Raw genomic sequence first — 20,229 nt, forward strand, 5'->3', positions numbered from 1 at the left:
TCTCAGCAGTTTACGTTCCTATATTTCTAGACGCCCTTCCCCAGCTTTATTAAATTATATAGGTCACTTAAATATTTAGTTTTTAGTCTTACTACTCTTATATTTTCAAGTTGTGTTTCTAAATAGAAAGTTAAACAATAGATACCTCAGGCTTTTATATTTGCTCTAACCTTTTTCCAGTCTTGCACTTTTCTTGTTTCTAGTCCATTCTCTTTTTAAATAAATGAACACATTTTTCTTCTCAAATTCATTAACTTTATCATTTACTCATCACATCATCATTCATTTTTATGTTCACATTTTCTGTTCCTTGATAATCATTACTCCTATTATTCATGAAAATCTGTAGATTTGAAGATCTTGAGCCAGCTTGATATTCTCCCAATAAAGTTTTCTCATATTTATTCAATCCCCTCAGAATTCTGCTAAAAATTCTGTGTCACACTATTCTACTTTTATCTGCTCTTTGTGATAAACACATTTAAATAATATAGCTAGTTGCTTTTCTACCAAAAAATGTTTTCATCCGCTTTGTAATAGAATTTATATTTTCATGCATTTCGAAAATATCAATTTTTAACGTGTTTGATTTGCACTAAAAGAATTAAAAGTAACAATAAATCAATAAAAAGCAATACACACAACCAAAAGTACACAAACACATACAAAACTGTTTACTGTATAAAACCAATTATTTTAAATTAAAATAGAAATATGTTTTCTATATACAAAGCGCTTTTATCAATTTTACAAAAACTAATCAGGGGTTTGTACATATTTACAGTTATGATTTTTAATGTATTAGATTATATCTACTCGAAAGGTTCTGTATGAATATTTAACACTTATAAATTAAATAACAATAATTATATTAAAGTATGACTTGCTGGCGGATAAAACAGGAAATATATAACAGATACAATATTCATCAACTAAGTCTTTTGTCTACAAGAAATATATCATCATCGTCATCAGTCATCACTCTCAGCGTATTCTACCGATTATGATGCAGACTTCGTTACATAGTCAATATTTATTTCTGCCCACGATTGTCTATTATTCGTTTTTCTGTGCCATGTTCTACCGGTTTTGTTTCCTTATGTGATAGTCCCATCTTAAATTTACACGTGTTCTTTGTCCCTTGACGCCTCTTGGAGACCACAGTGCAATTCTAATGGACCATCTATTGTCAGTTCTTCCTGCTAAATGTCCCGCCCACTGTCATTTTAAAAATTTATTCCATGGATAATATCAGTAACCTTGGATTTCTATCTGATCCATTCTATTTTTTTTTATCTCTCGTTGTTATAGCTAGTATGCATCGTTCCATTGACATTTGAGTGACTTTGAGTTTCAATATTATCTCTTTCTTGAGTGTCCAAGTTTTGCAGCCATATATCATGATTGGTAGTATACACCGACCGAATGCTTTTTTCGTAAGGTGGAGTGGCATCTTCGATTTGAATATAACTGCATTTCTACCAAAAGATACCTAATCCAGTTTCCTTCTTCTGTTAATTACTGAGAGTAAGGAGCCAGATTTATGTATTAATTGTCTTAATTACATACACTAGTCTACTGTTTTAAGTGCAGTGTTGTTTATTATTACATCTTAGACATCCACTACCATGTTGTACATGGTTTTTTTTGTTTTTGTTAGGTTCATTTTTAGGCCAAGTTCATTGCAAGCTGCATTTAGGTCGCTTATAAGTTCTTGTAAGGCTGCATGATTTTTAGCAATCAGAATGATGTCGCCTGCAAATCTTAGATGGCTGAGGTACTCTCTATCAATGGATATGAATTTGTTGTGCCAATTCATTTTGCTGTATATATTGTTTAGAGTTGCTTTGGTGATACCGCGTCTTGTTGACGGACGCCTGTGGTAGTGGAAAATTTTGAAGTATTTTCAATTATTTTTACCTCAGCTTTAGCTTGTCTGAATATATTTGCTTAAGTCTTTATATACGGTTTGTCAATGCTGCCATCTATTTCAGCTGCTTTACCACTTTTTATTTTTGTAATTGTCGATTCTTTTTCTTCCGGAAGAACTTCTGCATCAGGTGTTTCAGGGGCTTTGTATAGTTCGATGTATAATTTAGTCACTCCATACTTTACCATGACTTTTTCCTTGCCGTTTTTTTTTTCAAACTTTGGCATTAAAGTCACCAATTAAATACTTAAAGTGACTTTAAATTGAGTTCCTCTATTTCTTCGTAAGTATGAGTAATTCAGATCAGGAGTTCAAGACGTCATCGAAAGAACCAAGACGCTTAAGTGAAACTGGGCAGGGCACAGCCAGAACACAAGATGGACGGCGGACAAGACGTATTATGAAACGGAGGCCCAGAAACTATAAAAGAAGTCGAGGACGACCACTGACTAGATGGACCGATGATATAAAACGTGTAGCGGGAAACTGGCTACAAGCGGCCCAGTGTAGAGAACACTGGAAAGAACTGAGGGAGGCCTATGTCCAGCAGTGGACGCGATTAGCTGATTGATGATGATAATGAGTAATCGTTGGGGCGTATATTTGTATATTATATATCTTTGATACTTGTAAGGTTAGGCTGAAGGGGTCCAGGGAGGAGAAGACACTCGTGGCTCCAAAACTTGTGGCAACGGTTCGGATTGTCATCTGCTGAACTATTCAGATCTGCCGTAAACAAAGTCAGAATAGCCATGTTGATTGCCAACGTTCGGAACGGACAAGTCACATGAAGAAGAAGGTTAGGCTAGCTACTCTAATTATGTCTCCTGCTCTTCGTTTCCATTTCTTGTTGATTAGAAATCCATTACCGTTTGTTTTGCCCTTTGATGTTCCTCTGTAGTAAAATGTGATTCCTGACGCTAATTCCAATAGCTCTTGACCTTTCCGTCTAACTTCGCTGCTTCCTATGACATCCCATTATATATTTTCAGTTTCTTTTTCCAGTTCTACAAGCTTGGTTTGATTTGATAGCGAACGGCAGTGATATGTCGCTATATAAAGCGTTGTTATTTTATTTGGGTAGCGGTTTAGCCTCCGCAGATTCTTAACACCCTCTCCTCTCCTGGTTTCGGGTTTGTGAGGCATACCTTAACACGCTGCCTTAGTGAGGGGTGGTAACGGTTCGCTGGTGTGTTCCGATTATAAGGTGCCAAAACCCGCATTTTACCTTCCTCCTGCTGCTATATAACGTACTTCCATAATACGCCAATATTGCCGAGAATTACGTGACTTATGTCGTCGTGGACGTAGAAGGTACGATTCGTTGGCAGAGCTGGCTGACTTTTTAGATCATCTGTGACCCATTCGTCACTATCAGTTAGGCATTTACTGGATATTTTAATGGTTTGCTCTTACCAGCAAAAGAACAACCCCTCCGATACCTATACCAACGTTTAATTCCCACAAAAAAAAATAACAGATAGAATATTCATCAAATAAGTTTTTTATGAGCGGTAACAAAATATTCAATTAATCTTTTCCGTTTTTTTATATCAAAATTATTATGGCTTATATTTGTTGTTTGTTCTTATTCCTATTTGACACACATTATATATATTGCTCCTTGAAGTGTATAAACTTCTTTTATAATAAGAATGTCAGGTAATAAAGGGTGTTTTATGAAAGTATTACATTAAATTATTAAATTTGACAATCTATCCCTAGCAGGATTTTTCTCGATGGCCCGAAATTTCAGATTTATTAAATTTAAATAAAATACAGTAAACTGTTACGGTCATATTCTGTTCAAAAAAAATATTAAATAAATATTATAAAACCATCGACATAGATCTTTTTCCTGAAGATTAAAGATGTTTCAAGTATTTTGAACTTCGTTACTACAATAATATCTATTGGTAATCACTTTTACTAAAACCAATTTGTACGTTTAAGGGCGAGATGGCGAGAAAACCGAACCATTTTCAACACGCCGAATCCACGATTGATGAACGTCTCTCTACTGAAAGAAAACAAGCACCTCCACGAAAGGAGGGGATCTCGGAACAGCCGTGGTCCAAGCAGGCAGCCCAGCGTCGCTTCTTTGAGAGCGCATTCTCCAAATTCTCAAGGTATACGTTGATATGATCAACTTTTAACTACATACATAGATAATATTATATAATAAGTATTTGAGGAATTATGGGCTTAATAGATTTTCAAACAGCTTTAGATGTTAAATAATTTCACAAATAATTTCTAGGTTTCAGAGAATCATAACGGTGATTTTAAAGGTAATAAATATTGTATTGATTTGGTCGACTTAACAAAATTTGAGAAGTTTTGTGTATTTTAATAGCTATAAAATGATTTGTTGCATAAAATATTTGTTCACAAACATATCAAAAACGTTGGTTTTCAAAAAATATAAACCATCTTTGTATTGATTTTATTCTATTTTAATATGAGTAGTTATTAATATTATTAATTATTTACAATAGGGCCGGAAAATATATCCACTTGTTCTAAATCTAAACATGAAATACTTATTTAACATGAAAGACAAACAAGAATTCTTAACTTTTTGTAATGATATGTGGAGCTTATTAATTACAATGTTCAAGTTCAGAGGTTTTAGAAACTTCCAAAAACTGCCGTAAAAACTTTTCTCATTAGCTATTATTTGACAATACATTCTGAAGGGTATTATAACAAGGATATAAGTGTTGAAGTTTATTCAGAAACCATAAAAAGTATTTAAGACAAGGGAGTATTTTTAATAATCTTTTTTTTATATATATACTTCGTTACTAACAAACATACTGTGTAACATTATATATAGGTATATATATATATATATATATATATATATATATATATATATATATATATATATATCGAGAAAAAGAGTACGACCGTCAATCCAATATAAATTAAGGAACACTCGAAGAGTGGTGGGTTTTTCGGTCAAAGTGGAGAAATAAAAGACAAAGAAGGTGGCTACTTCATCTATTTATTGAAAGATAAATTTCTAATCAGAAAGCATCATCAGTTCATCTAAAAAGAACAATATGAAAGACCCAACATCCATAGAAAAGTTATTTAAGTGTGTTACTTCAAAAATATGTAGCAGTCAAAGATATTAAATGTGTAAAGAAGCTTACGATAATGGACATTATAAGATTATGTTGTATAAACAATTAATTGGAACTGAATACAGTTTATAAATTAACTCAAACTTAGCACAGCAAAAGACATTGTGGTAATTGTACATGTATATAAAAAATATGTAAAAAACTTAAGTAAAAAACATTAATTTGAAGAGAACTAAAAACATCAGATGCACTTTCAACAGTATGTTTTTAGTTAAATTTAATTTTAACTTTAGGTAACATTATTAAATTGAATTCTAGTGATATTTAAAAAAATATATAATGAAGTTACCACTCTTAAGCTTCTCAGTTGCTGTCGGTGAAATGAGTCTAGCAGGTAAGACACACGTCAACCAACGAGAAAAGATAGTGGCCTTGAGGTCAAAGTATAGAACAGCAAGACGTATTTAAATAGTCTACGTTGTGGCTGAATAACCAGCTAACAGGTGAAGATTGATTCAAATTCCAACAGTCCAAGGTTCATAACATTTGGAACTGAGACTAATAAAGATTCTATGAATCAATTTTAATTATAAAATTTTATTAAACTATTTGATCAGAAAAATTATTTTACATGTGTAAAAGTAACATTGACTAAATAATCAATAAAATATAAGTTGAATGAATCTAAGTTAAAAAGCAAGAAAATATTTAAATTAATTTTAATTTGGAATTATTTAATATGAAAATATGATAGAAAATACACCTTTGTTGACAATTTTAAAGTAAACAATATATTAAGCCTAATTCTGCAATATTAATGCATGATTGATTGATTTTCTGATTATTGTATGACATGTTGTGCAACGGACGATGTTTTTTTCTTCTTTTGATGGCATATCGATGTTCTTCTCGTCATTGATTCTTCGGTTGGTCTGTCCTGATCTGGTATACTCCTTGATTGAAATGTATCCAGACAGATTTTAACGCAATCGCCAAACTTTTAGTAATATTTTTAGTCGATTAGGAGATACTGGATAATTTAAGCCTTAAAGCCATGTGGGATGACCTAAAATTTTAACAGGATCAGAAAGATGATATTTTAGTGTGAGTTGCTAATAATCCTAAACTAAGCACTTGAAGTTTTTTAGCAATGTCTGGAGTAAGCTACTGTTCAGTTTTTCTAGTACTGAAAAAAGACAATCTAGGACCTTACCAATTTACACTCATACAAAATATATTACTGAGAGATTATCCTTTACGATTGAATTTTTATCCCTAGAAAACAACCCGCTCGGTTTAAGACCTCCAGGAAGACCACCTAAAAGATGGAGGGATAGTTAACAATCTACCTCCCAGGAAATTAACCAGAGGCAGCTTCAGAATTAAACAGATCGAAAGATCTCCAAGAAGTAGAAGAATAAGAAGATTGAATTTTGCTCAGTGGATGATAAATAAAAAAAACAAATTCGTAATTTTATTAAAGAAATTCTTTTTACTGACGAGGCTATATTTGCACGTAGTTAACTGAAGAAAGAACTACAGTTGGGATATTGAAAATCTACATCTAAATATCCGATTTTGCCTTGCATTATAATATTATTATAAAGTTATATATATATATATATATATATATATATATATATATATATATATATATATATATATATATATACTCATTCTGTTTTAAGGTGTCCTAAATATTCTAGTTTTTTTTCTTGTTATAACCAATATCCCCTTCCTATCCGGAGAATTATTTCTATTTATGTCACTCTATCGACCCATCTCATCTTTAGTATTCGACAACAGCATCGCATTTCTTAAATTTTCAATATTTTTTATGTTGTTATGTTTGGAAGTTCAGACCCATATTCCATATAATAGGATGCTAAACACGTAGGTCTAACATTCTTAGATGTAAGTGAATGAAAAATTCTCGTCTTAAAATTTTTTCCACAGTTCGATTGTAGCAGCGGAAGCGAATAGTTCTCTGTGGTATCGAAGTGCTAATTAATAGAGTTGTTGTTGTTTTTACCAAAAAATGGAATTAAATTCAGATGGCAGAGGAAATCCACCTGACAGAGGAAGGATCGACGATGTTGCTAGTAATATGGATTATGAAGTTAATGAAAAACAAAAGCAGTTTGAGGAAATTATAAATATTGATATTAATACACAATCAAAACAGGTACCGATAACAAATTCAAAAAACTTTTTACCAGATTATCAGGTAAGCAATAAAACAAATATTAATATAGACCAGTCCATAATGTCAGAGGTGAAAAATAAATACAGTCAAGGTGACCAAGGTCCTTATTTTGTTTTTATGCAGAATAAGGAAGGTAACATTGGCCGATTGCATCGCATAGCGACAGCACGATTAATTTTAGGTGCAGTACCTGCAATTAAAGATAATATTGTTAATATTAATATTATAGGAAAAAATAAAATTAAAATTGAATGTAATACATATAAAAGCGCTAATATTTTAGTGGAATGTAAAAAATTAATAGAAAGAAATTACGATTTATATATTCCAAATTTTTTTACTCAAAAGAGTGGGGTAATTAAAGGGGTAGACAAAAATATTTCAGAAAAAGAATTAAAAGATATTATTGTTCCAAGATACGGCAATTTTAAAGTAATAAACGTTAAAAGAATAAAGCGAAAAGAAAATGATCAACTGGTGGAGACGGGTACGATAGTGGTGTCTTTCAGAGGCCAAATGATTCCAAAACAAGTAATCATTGAACGAATGATATACCAAGTGGAACCTTACGTTCCGAGAGTAATACAATGCCTTAATTGCATTAGATACGGACACGTTACGTCACAATGTCGAGGTAAGAAAAGATGCAGCAAGTGCGGACAGGAACATGATTCAGATGTATGTGATTTAACAGATCCCACTTGTATATTATGTTTCGGAAACCATTCAGCATTAGATCGAAACAAGTGCGCTGAGTTTGAAAAACAAAAGGGCATTAAATATATAATGGCAAATGAAAATTTACCTTTCGAAGAAGCAAAGTTAAAATACAGCAGTAGCTATAGGACAGTCCTGAATTCAACAAACACAGGAAATAGGTACACAGTGACAACCAAAAGAAAATGGAGCGAAGGAGCTCAAAATAAATCAGTTTATCCTTATTCAAAAGAACACGAAAATATACTGGACACTGCAAGCGCCTCTGCTTACCCGTCGCTACCAATTATAAACAACCCATTATATCAAAATCAAACAAAAATAGTCCAACAAAACTCACTAACTAGTAAACAAATTACTGATAATATAGTAACAATATTTAAAAATTTCTTAGACAAAAACTTAATTCCAATAGCAAACAAACAAATTTTAGACGACATTAAAAGTAATATAGAAAAAGTTTTAAATGGCCCTAGTAAATAATAAGATTTTACAATGGAATTCACGATCAATAGTGAACAATAAAGGCCATTTTGAAAAGTACATTTTCGAAAATAAATTCTTAGCTATTCTTTTAAGTGAAACTTGGTTAAAACCGAATTCAAAGATAAGCTTTTCCCAATATAACATCTTCCGTGAAGATAGATCAGATGGTTATGCAGGAGTAGCGATATTATTAAGAAAAAATATCAATTTTCAGAACAATTTAAATTTTTATAAAATAAATAATGTCATGTGCGTTGCAGTACAGATTAAAATAAATAATAAAATCTTAAATTTATATTCCATTTATGCAAAACCCAAGTTATGTGTGTCAAAAAACGAATGGGTTAAATTTTTTATTAGTTTACAAAAACCTTTTTTAATAGGGGGAGATTTCAACTGCCATAATAAAATGTGGGGCTGTGATGTCACCGATCAAGAAGGTCTTTATCTTTTTGAGGCTATGGAGGAATGTGGACTTAATTTCCTAAATGATGGGTCAGAAACATTAATTCGTAGACCTATGAATTTAAATAGATCTGCTATAGACTTAACAATTTGCTCTAGGGATATTTATTACAAATTTAATTGGCACACAGAAACTTTGAGTCTGGGTTCTGATCACTACCCAATAGTAATAGAATTTAACCATAATACTGATAATAACGTTACTAATAGTAATGATGTCATTGAAACTAATGATATATCTAGATCTAGAATTACATGGGATATTAAAAAGGCAGACTGGGCTTTCTTTACCTATCTCTTAAACAATGAAAAGAATAATAATATATCAGATGGTTCAGAGCAAGAATATTCCACATTTTGTGACTCAATCAATTTAGCTAGTAAATGCTCTATTCCAGAGAGGAAAAGGGGGCCCAATGCAAAATTTAATAAACCATGGTGGAATGATGATTGTAGGAACGCTATAAGACAACAAAAAGAAGCTTTTTTGCAGTTTAAAAGACTATCTAATTACGATAATTATTTAAAATACCAACAAGCAGAAGCTTATAAAAAAAGAATTATTTTAGGCAGCAAAAGAGCTTCTTGGAAAAACTTTTGTAATAGTTTAAATAAAAATACACCCATTAACAAAATATGGAAGGAAATAAGAAAATTAAAAAACGTTTATAACCCTCCCAATAATCCGATAGTTGTAAATGAGTGGACAGATATATTTTTTAATAAAATTGCTAGACCTTGGGTTATAGAAGGAGAAATTAATCACAGGAACCCTACGGATAATAGACATGAAAATGACGAAGCAAACACAGACAACATATTTCTCACACAAGCATTTAGTCTGGAAGAATTAAAGAACTGCCTAAAAAGACATAATAATTCAGCTCCAGGATTAGATGGTATACACTATAGTATGTTGTATAATTTACCCATACATAAGAAAGTTCAACTACTAAATGTAATAAACAATATCTGGATGAGTATGGATATACCACGTGCATGGAAAGAGTACATTATAGTTCCAATTCTTAAGCCACATAAATCACCAAACTGTCCGGATTCGTATAGAGGCATTTCTCTATCATCATGTGTGTTAAAAACAATGGAAAGAATGATTAAATGTAGACTAGAATTCTGGTTAGAAAAAAATTCTAAAATACCTGCAACACAATTCGGCTTTAGAAAATCATGTTCTACGATGGAAAATTTAACGCACTTAATACTGGATATATATAACTCATTTTCCGTCAACAAGTCGGTATTTGCTACATTCATAGACATAGAAAATGCATATGACAATGTGAACCTACAACTTCTATACCACAAAATGAAAGAAATCGGACTGCCAGATATACTCTGCTGGAAACTTCATCAACTTTACATCAATAGAACTCTTTATCTTCAAATTAATAACAAACTAATAGGACCGAGAGTTTCAAACATCGGGTTACCTCAAGGGAGCATCTTAAGTCCAATATTATACACTATTTACACAGCTCATATAGGTCAAAGCATAATTACTAGCAAACAAGGTAAAATATTACAATTCGCAGATGATATATGCATATATGTAGATCAATTGGAAATAGAACAAGGCAGTAGTAAAATAAATACAGTATTTAAACATCTACAAGAAGACCTAGATCAAATAGCATTAAACATATCTACCAAAAAAACACAAGCTTGCATATTCTCCCGAAAACGAAACATTCCAGAAGTAGTGGAGTTGCAAAATGTCTCGTTTAAAGTTCAACCTAAAGTTAAATATTTGGGTATTATACTGGATAGGAAAATGATTTGGAAAGATCATATTGAGTACATCGTAGCAAGAGCTGACAAAGGGTACAATGCGTTACGAGCAGTAAACTATACAACCTGGGGAGCAGATCCCAACATAGCATTACTAATGTATAGATCATACATAAGATCAATATTAGATTACGGATGTTACTTTTACAATCAAGCCGCCAAAACCCATCTTCAAAAAATAGACATCCTTTCAAATAAATGCCTCAGATTATGTATAGGAGCTTTGATGAGTACTCCAATATCAAACCTAAGCATAGAATGTAATGAACCACCACTATGGTTAAGAAGGAAAATTATGTGTGAAAAATTTATAACTAAAATGATAACTAAAGAGAGCATAATATGTAACAACTGCCACAAACTTTATATAAATGACCTAACCACTGAATACTGGAGGAAAAAGCCAACATTACTTCTTGCCGAAAGTTACAATAGAATAAGACAATTTAAAAATAAGCTATACACATCAACTCTGCCATCCATGTTTCAGATAAATCTAAACAATATACCAAACATACAACCAACCTACATGAGAGATTACTCGAAATTTCCAGTTTACTTAAGGAATGCCATGTTTAATGTGGATATAGAAACTTTATTTCCGGAACATTACCAAATTTATACCGATGCCTCAAAAATGAATTCGAGAGTGGCCGCTGCCGTGTGGGACCCTAGAACAAGGTATAAAGAGGGTATACGACTTAATGAAAATTTTACAACATTTTCAGCAGAACTTATTGCAATACTGAGAGCAATGCAGTATATAAGCAGTATAAACAATAACGAAGAGAAATTTCTAATCCTTACAGACAGCAAAAGTGCTTTACTTAAACTGGAAAGTTTGAAGGACATATCAAACTACATATATATTGACATTATTAAAGCATATATCGCACTTAGGGCTAAGGGCAAACAAATATCATTTTGTTGGGTAAAAGCTCACTCCAATCTTAAACACAATGAAATAGTAGATACTCTAGCTAAGAAGGCCACCGAACAAGAAAATGAAAGTAAATATAAATTAACATTAAATGATGTTTACGCTAATATTACCAGCAATAAAACCAAAACCTGGCAACAATGGTATAACAACTCAACTAAAGGGCTATTCTACAAAAACATACAATTAAATATTCCAGCTAAATCATGGTTTAATCATTACCACGGCGAAAAAATCGTTGTTTCATACATATGCAGACTTAGATTTGGACACTGCCTAGTTCCAGAACACAAATTTAAAATAGGTCTTAGTGATAGTAATCTTTGTGAATGTGGTGAGTTAGGATCTGCAGAACACATGATACTAAACTGTAGACTAAAGATAATAGAAATAAATCAATTCATGAATCAAGTATATAGAGAAACCAATATTACAAGACCTTTTAATCTAAAAACAATACTATCTAGTTTAGACGAACGTGTATATGAGATCCTAATTAAACACATACTTAATATAAAATTAAAATTGTGAACTATTAATACCTGTGTTTATCCCATTTGTTTACCTATCTTTCCGTGGTCTAGTCATGTGTTTGTGCATTGCTCTGAAAGACCCCTGAGCAGAAGTACTCCTTGTTGACATTCCTTATAATGTAATTAAAAAAAAAAAAAAAAAAAAAAAAATGAATAAATGAATAAATTAATAAATAAATAAATAAATAAATAAATAAAAATAAAAAAAAAAAGAAAATAAAAAAAAAAAAAATAAAAATAAAAATAAAAAAAAAAAAAAAAAAAAAAAAAAAAAAAAAAAAAAAAAAGTAAATAATAATAAAAAACACACAATAAAGAATAATGTTGAATAATACTAGAATATATTTTATGATTTAGATATATCTATATAAATGTGTAATATTGTATGATTGTAGCTGAAGATTAAATTATCCATTTATTGTTATAGAATCTAGGTATATCTTTAAAATACAAAATCTTATTTTAATAGTAATATGTGACATAAATATCTGTAGAGCAAAAATAAGTTCGGCTAATGGATTAAGTCCACAGTCAGGAAATTCGATGACACACACACATAAAATTTTTTCGTTTTAATGAAATTGGTTCTGATCATTTCCAGTACAGTTTGGAACAAAGGTAAAATTAAATACAAGATTATATTAACTATTACTAAAGTATATTATCGATGAAAATTTTTAGTCGAAATTCAATATATTTTATCAGCGGATAGTCCAGTCGTCAGAGAGTTGACCCCTAAAAATCATACGAATAAGATAAATTTTGCCAAGAATATTAATTTTGGAACCCCAAAAAAGATGCGAAAAAGTTTACCACTTTTATCCTCGGGCTTCCCCCTAAAACCTCCCTCGTAGGGAGGTAAAACGCAAAAAAATCGATTTAGCGACACTTTTTGTATAGAATAAACAGTTCTCTCAGAAACAACGATTGAAGCGACCGTCGATTGTAAATGTCACGTGCGCGAAATCAATGTTCAGTAAAATGTGTATCAGCTCGACGGTAAAAAATCGATATCTTTTGATCCAAGTATCCTATCGACAAAAATCAAGATGCGTTTTAAAGAGTGCAACTTTCGTATGCAGCATTGTGTGCTGCCGCGAATAAACTTAATTTTTATAAAGGTGTAAAATAAAAAAACGTTGCGCGATTTTTGCCATGTTTTAAGATTCTCGTGAGATTAGGAAAGACTTATATTACTAGCTGCCAAAGACATCGTAAATTGTGTTTTGGTGAAAAAGCCAGCCAAACAATTAAATTCCGTTTTACTTTCTGATAGAACAGTTAGCCGTAGAATAATTGAAATAGCCAATGATATTAAGGAAACCTCCATAGAATAAATAAAGTCCAGTATTTTGTTCGCTTTGCAAATGGACGAAAATACCGATGTAACAAACTTTGCCTAGTTAATTCTTATTTTGCGAGTCCCTTCCTTGTAAATCAGTAGAAATATTAAATGAAGATGATTTTAATACAAAACATGGTTGGTATTGGCTGAAGTGCGTGGGGGTATTTTTAGATGGTGCATATGTAATGACAGGAAAACATGGAGTTGTTGTAACAAGAATTAAAGCAGTTGCACCGGAATGTGTCTTTATTCACTGTAGTATACACAGACAAGCTTTAGTGGCTGAAGAAATGCCAGATAAATTAAGTCTTGAACGACGCTGTTTAAAAAGTTATTTTTATTTAGTCAAGAGCTTTAAATTCAAGACTATTTCGTGAACCATCATTTGAGCTTCATTCCGAAGTTACTTAGATTACTAGCAAACAAAATCTGGGACTAAAAGACAAGTTGGGTTGTGCCAATTTGAATACCTCAGTGATATATTTACCAAACTAAACAATTTAAATTTGGGTTTGCAAGGCAAACATACAACTCACTTTGTTATTATTGATAAGGTTGGATGGTTCATAAAAGAAGCTTGAACTTATAAAAACAAGTCTTGAAAATAACTTACTCCACCATTTTCTAACACTTGAAAGCTTCGTTAAAGATAATGAAATTAATAATATCAATTCTGGCGTATCGCTACGTTGTAAGATTAACTGTAATAAATTAATCAAGCAATTTAATGAGTTCTTCTCAGAAAACGATTTTGACTTTGAATGGATATGCAATCTCTTTCTTGTTGAGTCGTCGGTCCAGGGTTTAAGTGCAACTGAACAAGAAAAACTCATTGATTTGTCGTGTATTGGTAAACTAAAATTGGACTTTAAGCAATGCAACCTTCGTGAATTTAGAGCAAGAAGCAATTTTGATTTCCCTCCTCTTGCAAAACGAGCTTTAAAATACTTGATACCCTTTTCGACAACATATATGTGCGAGAATCGATTTTCAGCAATGCTACATATTAAAAACTTTAACAAACTTAATGTAGAACCTCATCTTCGACTACATCTGAGTAACACTGAACCAGATTTTAATATGTTATGTAAAAATACTCAAGAATAACTTTCTCACTAATTAGTTTGGTATTAACTTCTTACATGGTGTTGTACAGTCAATCGTCCTGTACGCGGTACCAGTCTGGTGCGGGGCGGTAGAGATAACGGCCTATAGGAGGCTCATAACACGAGTGGACAGAACAAGTCTGTTGCACAAGCTTTGTAGAGCATCATTGGATGTGTTCCGTTCCATGTTTTGGTGGTGGAAAGAAAAGAGCTTTCAAAATGCTCAAACCTTACTATGGCCGTGAGAAGACAAGAAAGGGAAATGTCAATTGAAAGATGGAAAGAAGAGTGGAACAACTTGGAGGATGTGGCACAGTGGACGAAAATGCACAGATGAATGCTTATACTGTGAATACTCGGACGCTGTGACACATATGATGTTAGAGTGCAACAGATGGATAGTAGAAAGGAACAGAATGGAAAGAAAAACAGGTGTGAATTTTGTTACAATGAAAGACATGATTGAGAGAATGATTGAAAATAAAGCAGGTTGGACCAGCGTACACAACTATATCCGTGCAGTGATCAAGAAGAAAGAAGAAAAAGAAAGACAGCTGGACCAACGACAAAGGTAAGAGGGAAAGATACTGGAAGTTGAAGCTAGAAAAGTGGGTCAGACTATATGAGTTAGACTGCGTGAGTCAGACTGTGGGGAGGAGGAAATGCCCGTCTGGGAGTAGTGCCGTACTAAGAGCGATGAGGGTCTTCCACGCGCTACCTGCCTTACCACGGCCTTACAGCGGCCATTCCGTTTCCGGATCGCTGGATGACAGGGGAGGGTCTGGTTTAGCAGGTAGACGTTCGGCGTAGACTCGGCGACGGGAGGGCATTTTAAAGTACCTCGGGAACTATCGCCGGGAGTACGAAGAACGAATCCTGCACTAACGTCAGTCAGGCGGCGTCCTGGACTGAAATGTCTTTTGAAGATTCCAGACCCTCCCTCTATAAAGACGGAAAAAAAAATTACCTAGCTAGATAGGCATCTCAGTTAAGTAGTAACAAAAATAATAAAAAGAATTTAGTGGTATATGACGACTCAAAAAGGTTGAGAACCACTTCACTAAACAGAGGTTTGCTAGAAATACAGCAATAATATTAAAAATATATAGCGATTCTACAATGAATGTAAGTCTGTCTATCAACAAAATAAAGATTAGAAGAGGTGTTTGGCATCGGTTCGGTCTGTATATAATAACACCTTGTATTAATAAATTTGTTAACTACGAAAAATTAGTGGATTTTATATACATATCGCACAAATCAATACAATAATATATTACTTTTGCAGTCACCATTAAATCGAGTAAAATAATAATTTATAACTAAATTTAATTAGAACGGAGTTGCCAAATGTGTTTTTGCATAATGTTATTTAAGTGATGCCTTTTAAATCAAAAATTTATTGAAATGTTTAGTAAATAAATCGTGCTACAAAAAAGCAGTAACGATACAATGTCAACAGAACTATCGAATACAGTAGCGAGAAAAAATGTAATAAATATATCAATATTAACATATTTTTTAATGTGCACTAATTTATTGGCACAATAGTTTTGTTTTAAAATTGGTTTCTCGTAATATTTTACTATTTAATTAATATATAATGAGTAACGAATTGTTAAATTAAATATATGTATTTTATTTGACGTTTCGACTGTCAGGTCGGAAGCTGTTTTCAGTATATAAGTTTAAAAACCCAGTGTTTTTTTTTTCTTATATCACCATCCATTGTATATCATTATGTTACGAACTTTTCTTGTGGCATAGGAACACAAAGGGAAATCATTATATCATACCATAATTACGATATGTATTAATAACATTAACAATGATATACTCGTATGACAGACGAATTTTCTCTTTCTACCGATTGTCAGTTTTAATCTCATTTTACCATTGCATAGATCATCCAAACTTCCAAACTGCCAACATCAAAGTAGATGACCAGGATGCGTATTAGTCAAAGCCTCGTTCTCATTGTGTCGAGGGGAGTTTACATGTCACCATTCAGGCGTTTATTTCGGAGGCGTTCCTATGCCATCATTGGTCGATAAACGTCAGGGTGTGGGTATGAGGATACGTATTGGACAGGGCGTGGGGATATCAGGATACGTAAGCTTGATAGACGAAAGAAGACGAAGAACTGACGCTATCTTCACGTTTGAACGATGACATACGAAAAGAAGAATTGACGTTATCTTGACGTTTGAACGATGTCGTACGAAAAGTAGAAGAATTTACACTAACTTCACGTTTGACGAATGACAGTTGACACACGACAGCTGTCAGCCGCCATCTTGGTGGGCGGTGCATGTGACGTCAATGGGCGCGGCTTGTCCCAGAGTGGGAGTAAAGAGGGGTCTCCCAACCGACCCATACTGTACTACTGTTGATAGAGGCAATCTCCATAGATAGAAGAGTAAGACAAAGATGCATTCTTTCCCCGGTGTTATTCTCTATATGTACACGTACTCTTCGTACTCGATCTTTAACAACTTGTCACTATGATCGGAGAATACAGTAAGCGAATGGGATTACAGATTAATACCAAAAAAACCAAATTTATGATCATCTCCAGAAACTTGGATGCACTTGAAAACTCCACCATAACACTGAATACTAAGTCCATTGAAAGAGTGAGTAAATTTAAATACCTGGGATCGTGGCTTTTTGAAGACTGGGCATCGGACAGGGAAGTAAAATGTTGCATTGAGCAAGCTCGACAAGCTTTCGTAAAATTCAAGAAGGTACTGACTTGTTCAGAATTCGATCTTCAACTGAGACTAAGGTTTACTAAGTGCTACGTGTGGTCAGTACTGCTATATGGCGTAGAGGGCTGGACACTCAAAACGAGGGATATAAACAGATTAGAAGCTTTCGAAATGTGGCTCTTACGCCGTATCCTAAAAATACCATGGACAGCGAAAATCACAAATATAGATGTCCTTAAAAGAATAAACCAAGAACGCCAACTTTTCGAAACCATCAAGAAAAGGAAAACAGCGTATATAGGTCACATCATGCGAAATGAAAAATACCAGTTCCTCCAACTTATAATCGAGGGTAAAATTGAAGGCAAGAGCGGAATGGGACGCAAAAAAATGTCCTGGCTCCGAAACAAAAGGGATTAACGACATACAATATCTGATATATATTGCAAGAAATAGAGAATTAATGGAAAATGTGATCGCTAACATCCATTAGTGGATTTGCATCTGAAGAAGAAGAAGACACGTACTCTGAACATTTCTGCAAGCAAGAACTGGAAGAACTACAGAAAGACGTATTAGTCAACGAAGTGCGTCTAAACAATATTAGATATACCGACGAAGCAGTAGTTTGTGCAGATATCTTGGATGGTTTACAAACAATCATGTCGTGCATAGGTACCACATATAAGTAGAGAATATCGACTGGATTTTAATACGAAAAAAAGAAAGTATATGGTAGTCAGTTAGCGCAAAAAATACGGCGCGAAAATACATGACTTTTGGTTAACCAACAGCCAATTGACGGGATAAACAGTTACACCTACTTTGATACCAACATTCACAGGCAATGAAACCATTCTACTGAAATAAAACACCGCATAGGATATGCAAGATTCAGCGTTCGTAAGGATAAGGTCTCTTTTCAGAAGTCACGATTTATCTCTTGGTACCAAAATCTCTATCAACAGATGCTATCTGTTTTCTACGTTATTATACGAAGTAGAGACTTAAACACTTTCTGAAGATTCTCTTGAAAAGCTGGAGGTCTTGAAGATGTGGCTTTATAGACGCATCTTAAGAATATTTAGGCCATTTATGAGAAATGAACAGAGATATGGCTTGTTGCAACTTGCAAGAGAGAACAATATTTTGGCTTCAAAATCTAAGAAAGTGATTAAATACGTTTACAACAAGCTGAACTATTCCAAATAGCTGCAAGTAACGTTAGGATAGCCATGTTGATCGCCAACGGAGAGGATAGATACAGTAAGAAGAAGAAGGAGAAGAAAAGAAAGAAGAAAAAAAGAAGAAAATGCAAAAAAAAGAAGAATAGATCATCCTCTAGATCTCTTATATCCATTTTTTAGTCGAGTCTTTCTCTCCAGCTTTTATTGGATCTTCCAGATTTGAGTTTATCTAGAAATTGCCATTTTGGAACTTTTGGTATGGGTGTGCTATTTTTTTTCTTTCGTGTAATATATCCACGCGAGACTAGCTGCTTGTTTCTTACCCCATCCGTTTCCAAACGTGAGATTCCCACAATTTCTCGACCGTCTTATTTATTATTCTTTTTCTTCTAGATATTTTTACTAATCGTTTTAGAAATCGATTTCTGATACTTCCTATATCTTTCAAGATATTTATGTCTCATATTATGTTGTTTGGCAGATATATACACTTGAGTGCAAAACAATCGACTCAAAACCGATATTTGAGATTACACCTTCTGTTTTAATGTAAGAAGTATGAAAATAACAAGATGTATGTGCAAACAGTAACTTTATTATTAAACTTAGAAAAACTGCTATTTCATTATTTGGAAGACGCATTATAAAAACAATATGCTACACGAACAGAGTTTCTCAAATATTCATCATTGGAACTATCCCAAGAAAGACGTAATGAACAGAGAAATCATCAATTACGAAATGAATTTTTTTATTTTTCAATATCTGATATTACCACCCCTATTACTAATTACACTTTCCAGTCGATTTCGCATGGAACGGATGACTTTTCTAATAAATTCTTGAGGCATTGCTTCTTATTCATCATTAAGCGCAGCCCTCAATTCCATTATGCTCCTTGATGTATGATTTCTGCTTCGGACCCTTCGTTTAAGCTCATCCCAAACATACTCTATTGGATTTATGTCCGGGCTCAACGCAGGCCAATTTATTGTAGGTATACCGATCTCAGTCAGATAGATGGTGGTGACTCGTGCGGTATGACATCGTACATTATCATGCAATAAAATAAAGGCATCACCAATAAATCCCACGTATGGAACCACATTTCCTCCAAAATATCTCTGATGTAATGATCCGCCGTTAAACCTCCACCACGTCCTCCACCAGACACGAACACCAACTCGGTTTTCCCATCCATGGAAATGCCTGCCCAAAATATATAAGAACGGCCTCCATATGACACAATTTCTCGTATACAACATTGAACAAATCGTTCTCCTGGCCTTCTATAGACTCGACGCCTCCTTTCGTTGCCACGTAGGCAGATCCCACTTTCGTCGGAGAATAATACCTGACTCCATTGATAGTCGTCCCAATCCAGATGTTGGCGAGCAAATTCTAGTCGCCTTTACTTCTGGGCTGCAGTTAGCTTGGGACTCGTAGCTGCCCTTTTTGGTGTCAGGTTGGCTGCTTTAAGTCTCCTTCTGACTGTCCAAACGCTAGTAACCACACCTCGGACCTCTCTAAGCTCTTCTTTGAGATAAGCACCAGTCAAATGTCGATTTCTCAGAGATTTAGATACAAGAAATCGATCATCTCTCTCCGTTGTTGTTCGTTTACGGTCTCCTCCCTGTCGGCGGACATAAAAACCAGTATCTTGGTACCGACGATATACTCGGGACACAGCAGATTGGCTTAA

The 20,229-nt window shown here is 33.5% G+C and overlaps 1 protein-coding gene across 2 annotated transcripts in view; it reads left to right on the forward strand.

Moving 5' to 3' along the window:
- Window positions 1-20,229, forward strand: part of jus (EB domain-containing julius seizure protein) — a 411,352-nt gene that overhangs the window by 373,111 nt on the left and 18,012 nt on the right. For both annotated transcript variants that reach the window (XM_072522570.1, XM_072522571.1), the window contains exon 5: window positions 3,884-4,059. In XM_072522570.1, coding sequence (XP_072378671.1) covers window positions 3,884-4,059 — 176 coding nt within the window. The remainder of the gene's footprint in view (window positions 1-3,883; window positions 4,060-20,229) is intronic.

This window comes from Diabrotica undecimpunctata, chromosome 2 (assembly GCF_040954645.1).
Source record: "Diabrotica undecimpunctata isolate CICGRU chromosome 2, icDiaUnde3, whole genome shotgun sequence".
Lineage (NCBI taxonomy): Eukaryota > Metazoa > Arthropoda > Insecta > Coleoptera > Chrysomelidae > Diabrotica > Diabrotica undecimpunctata.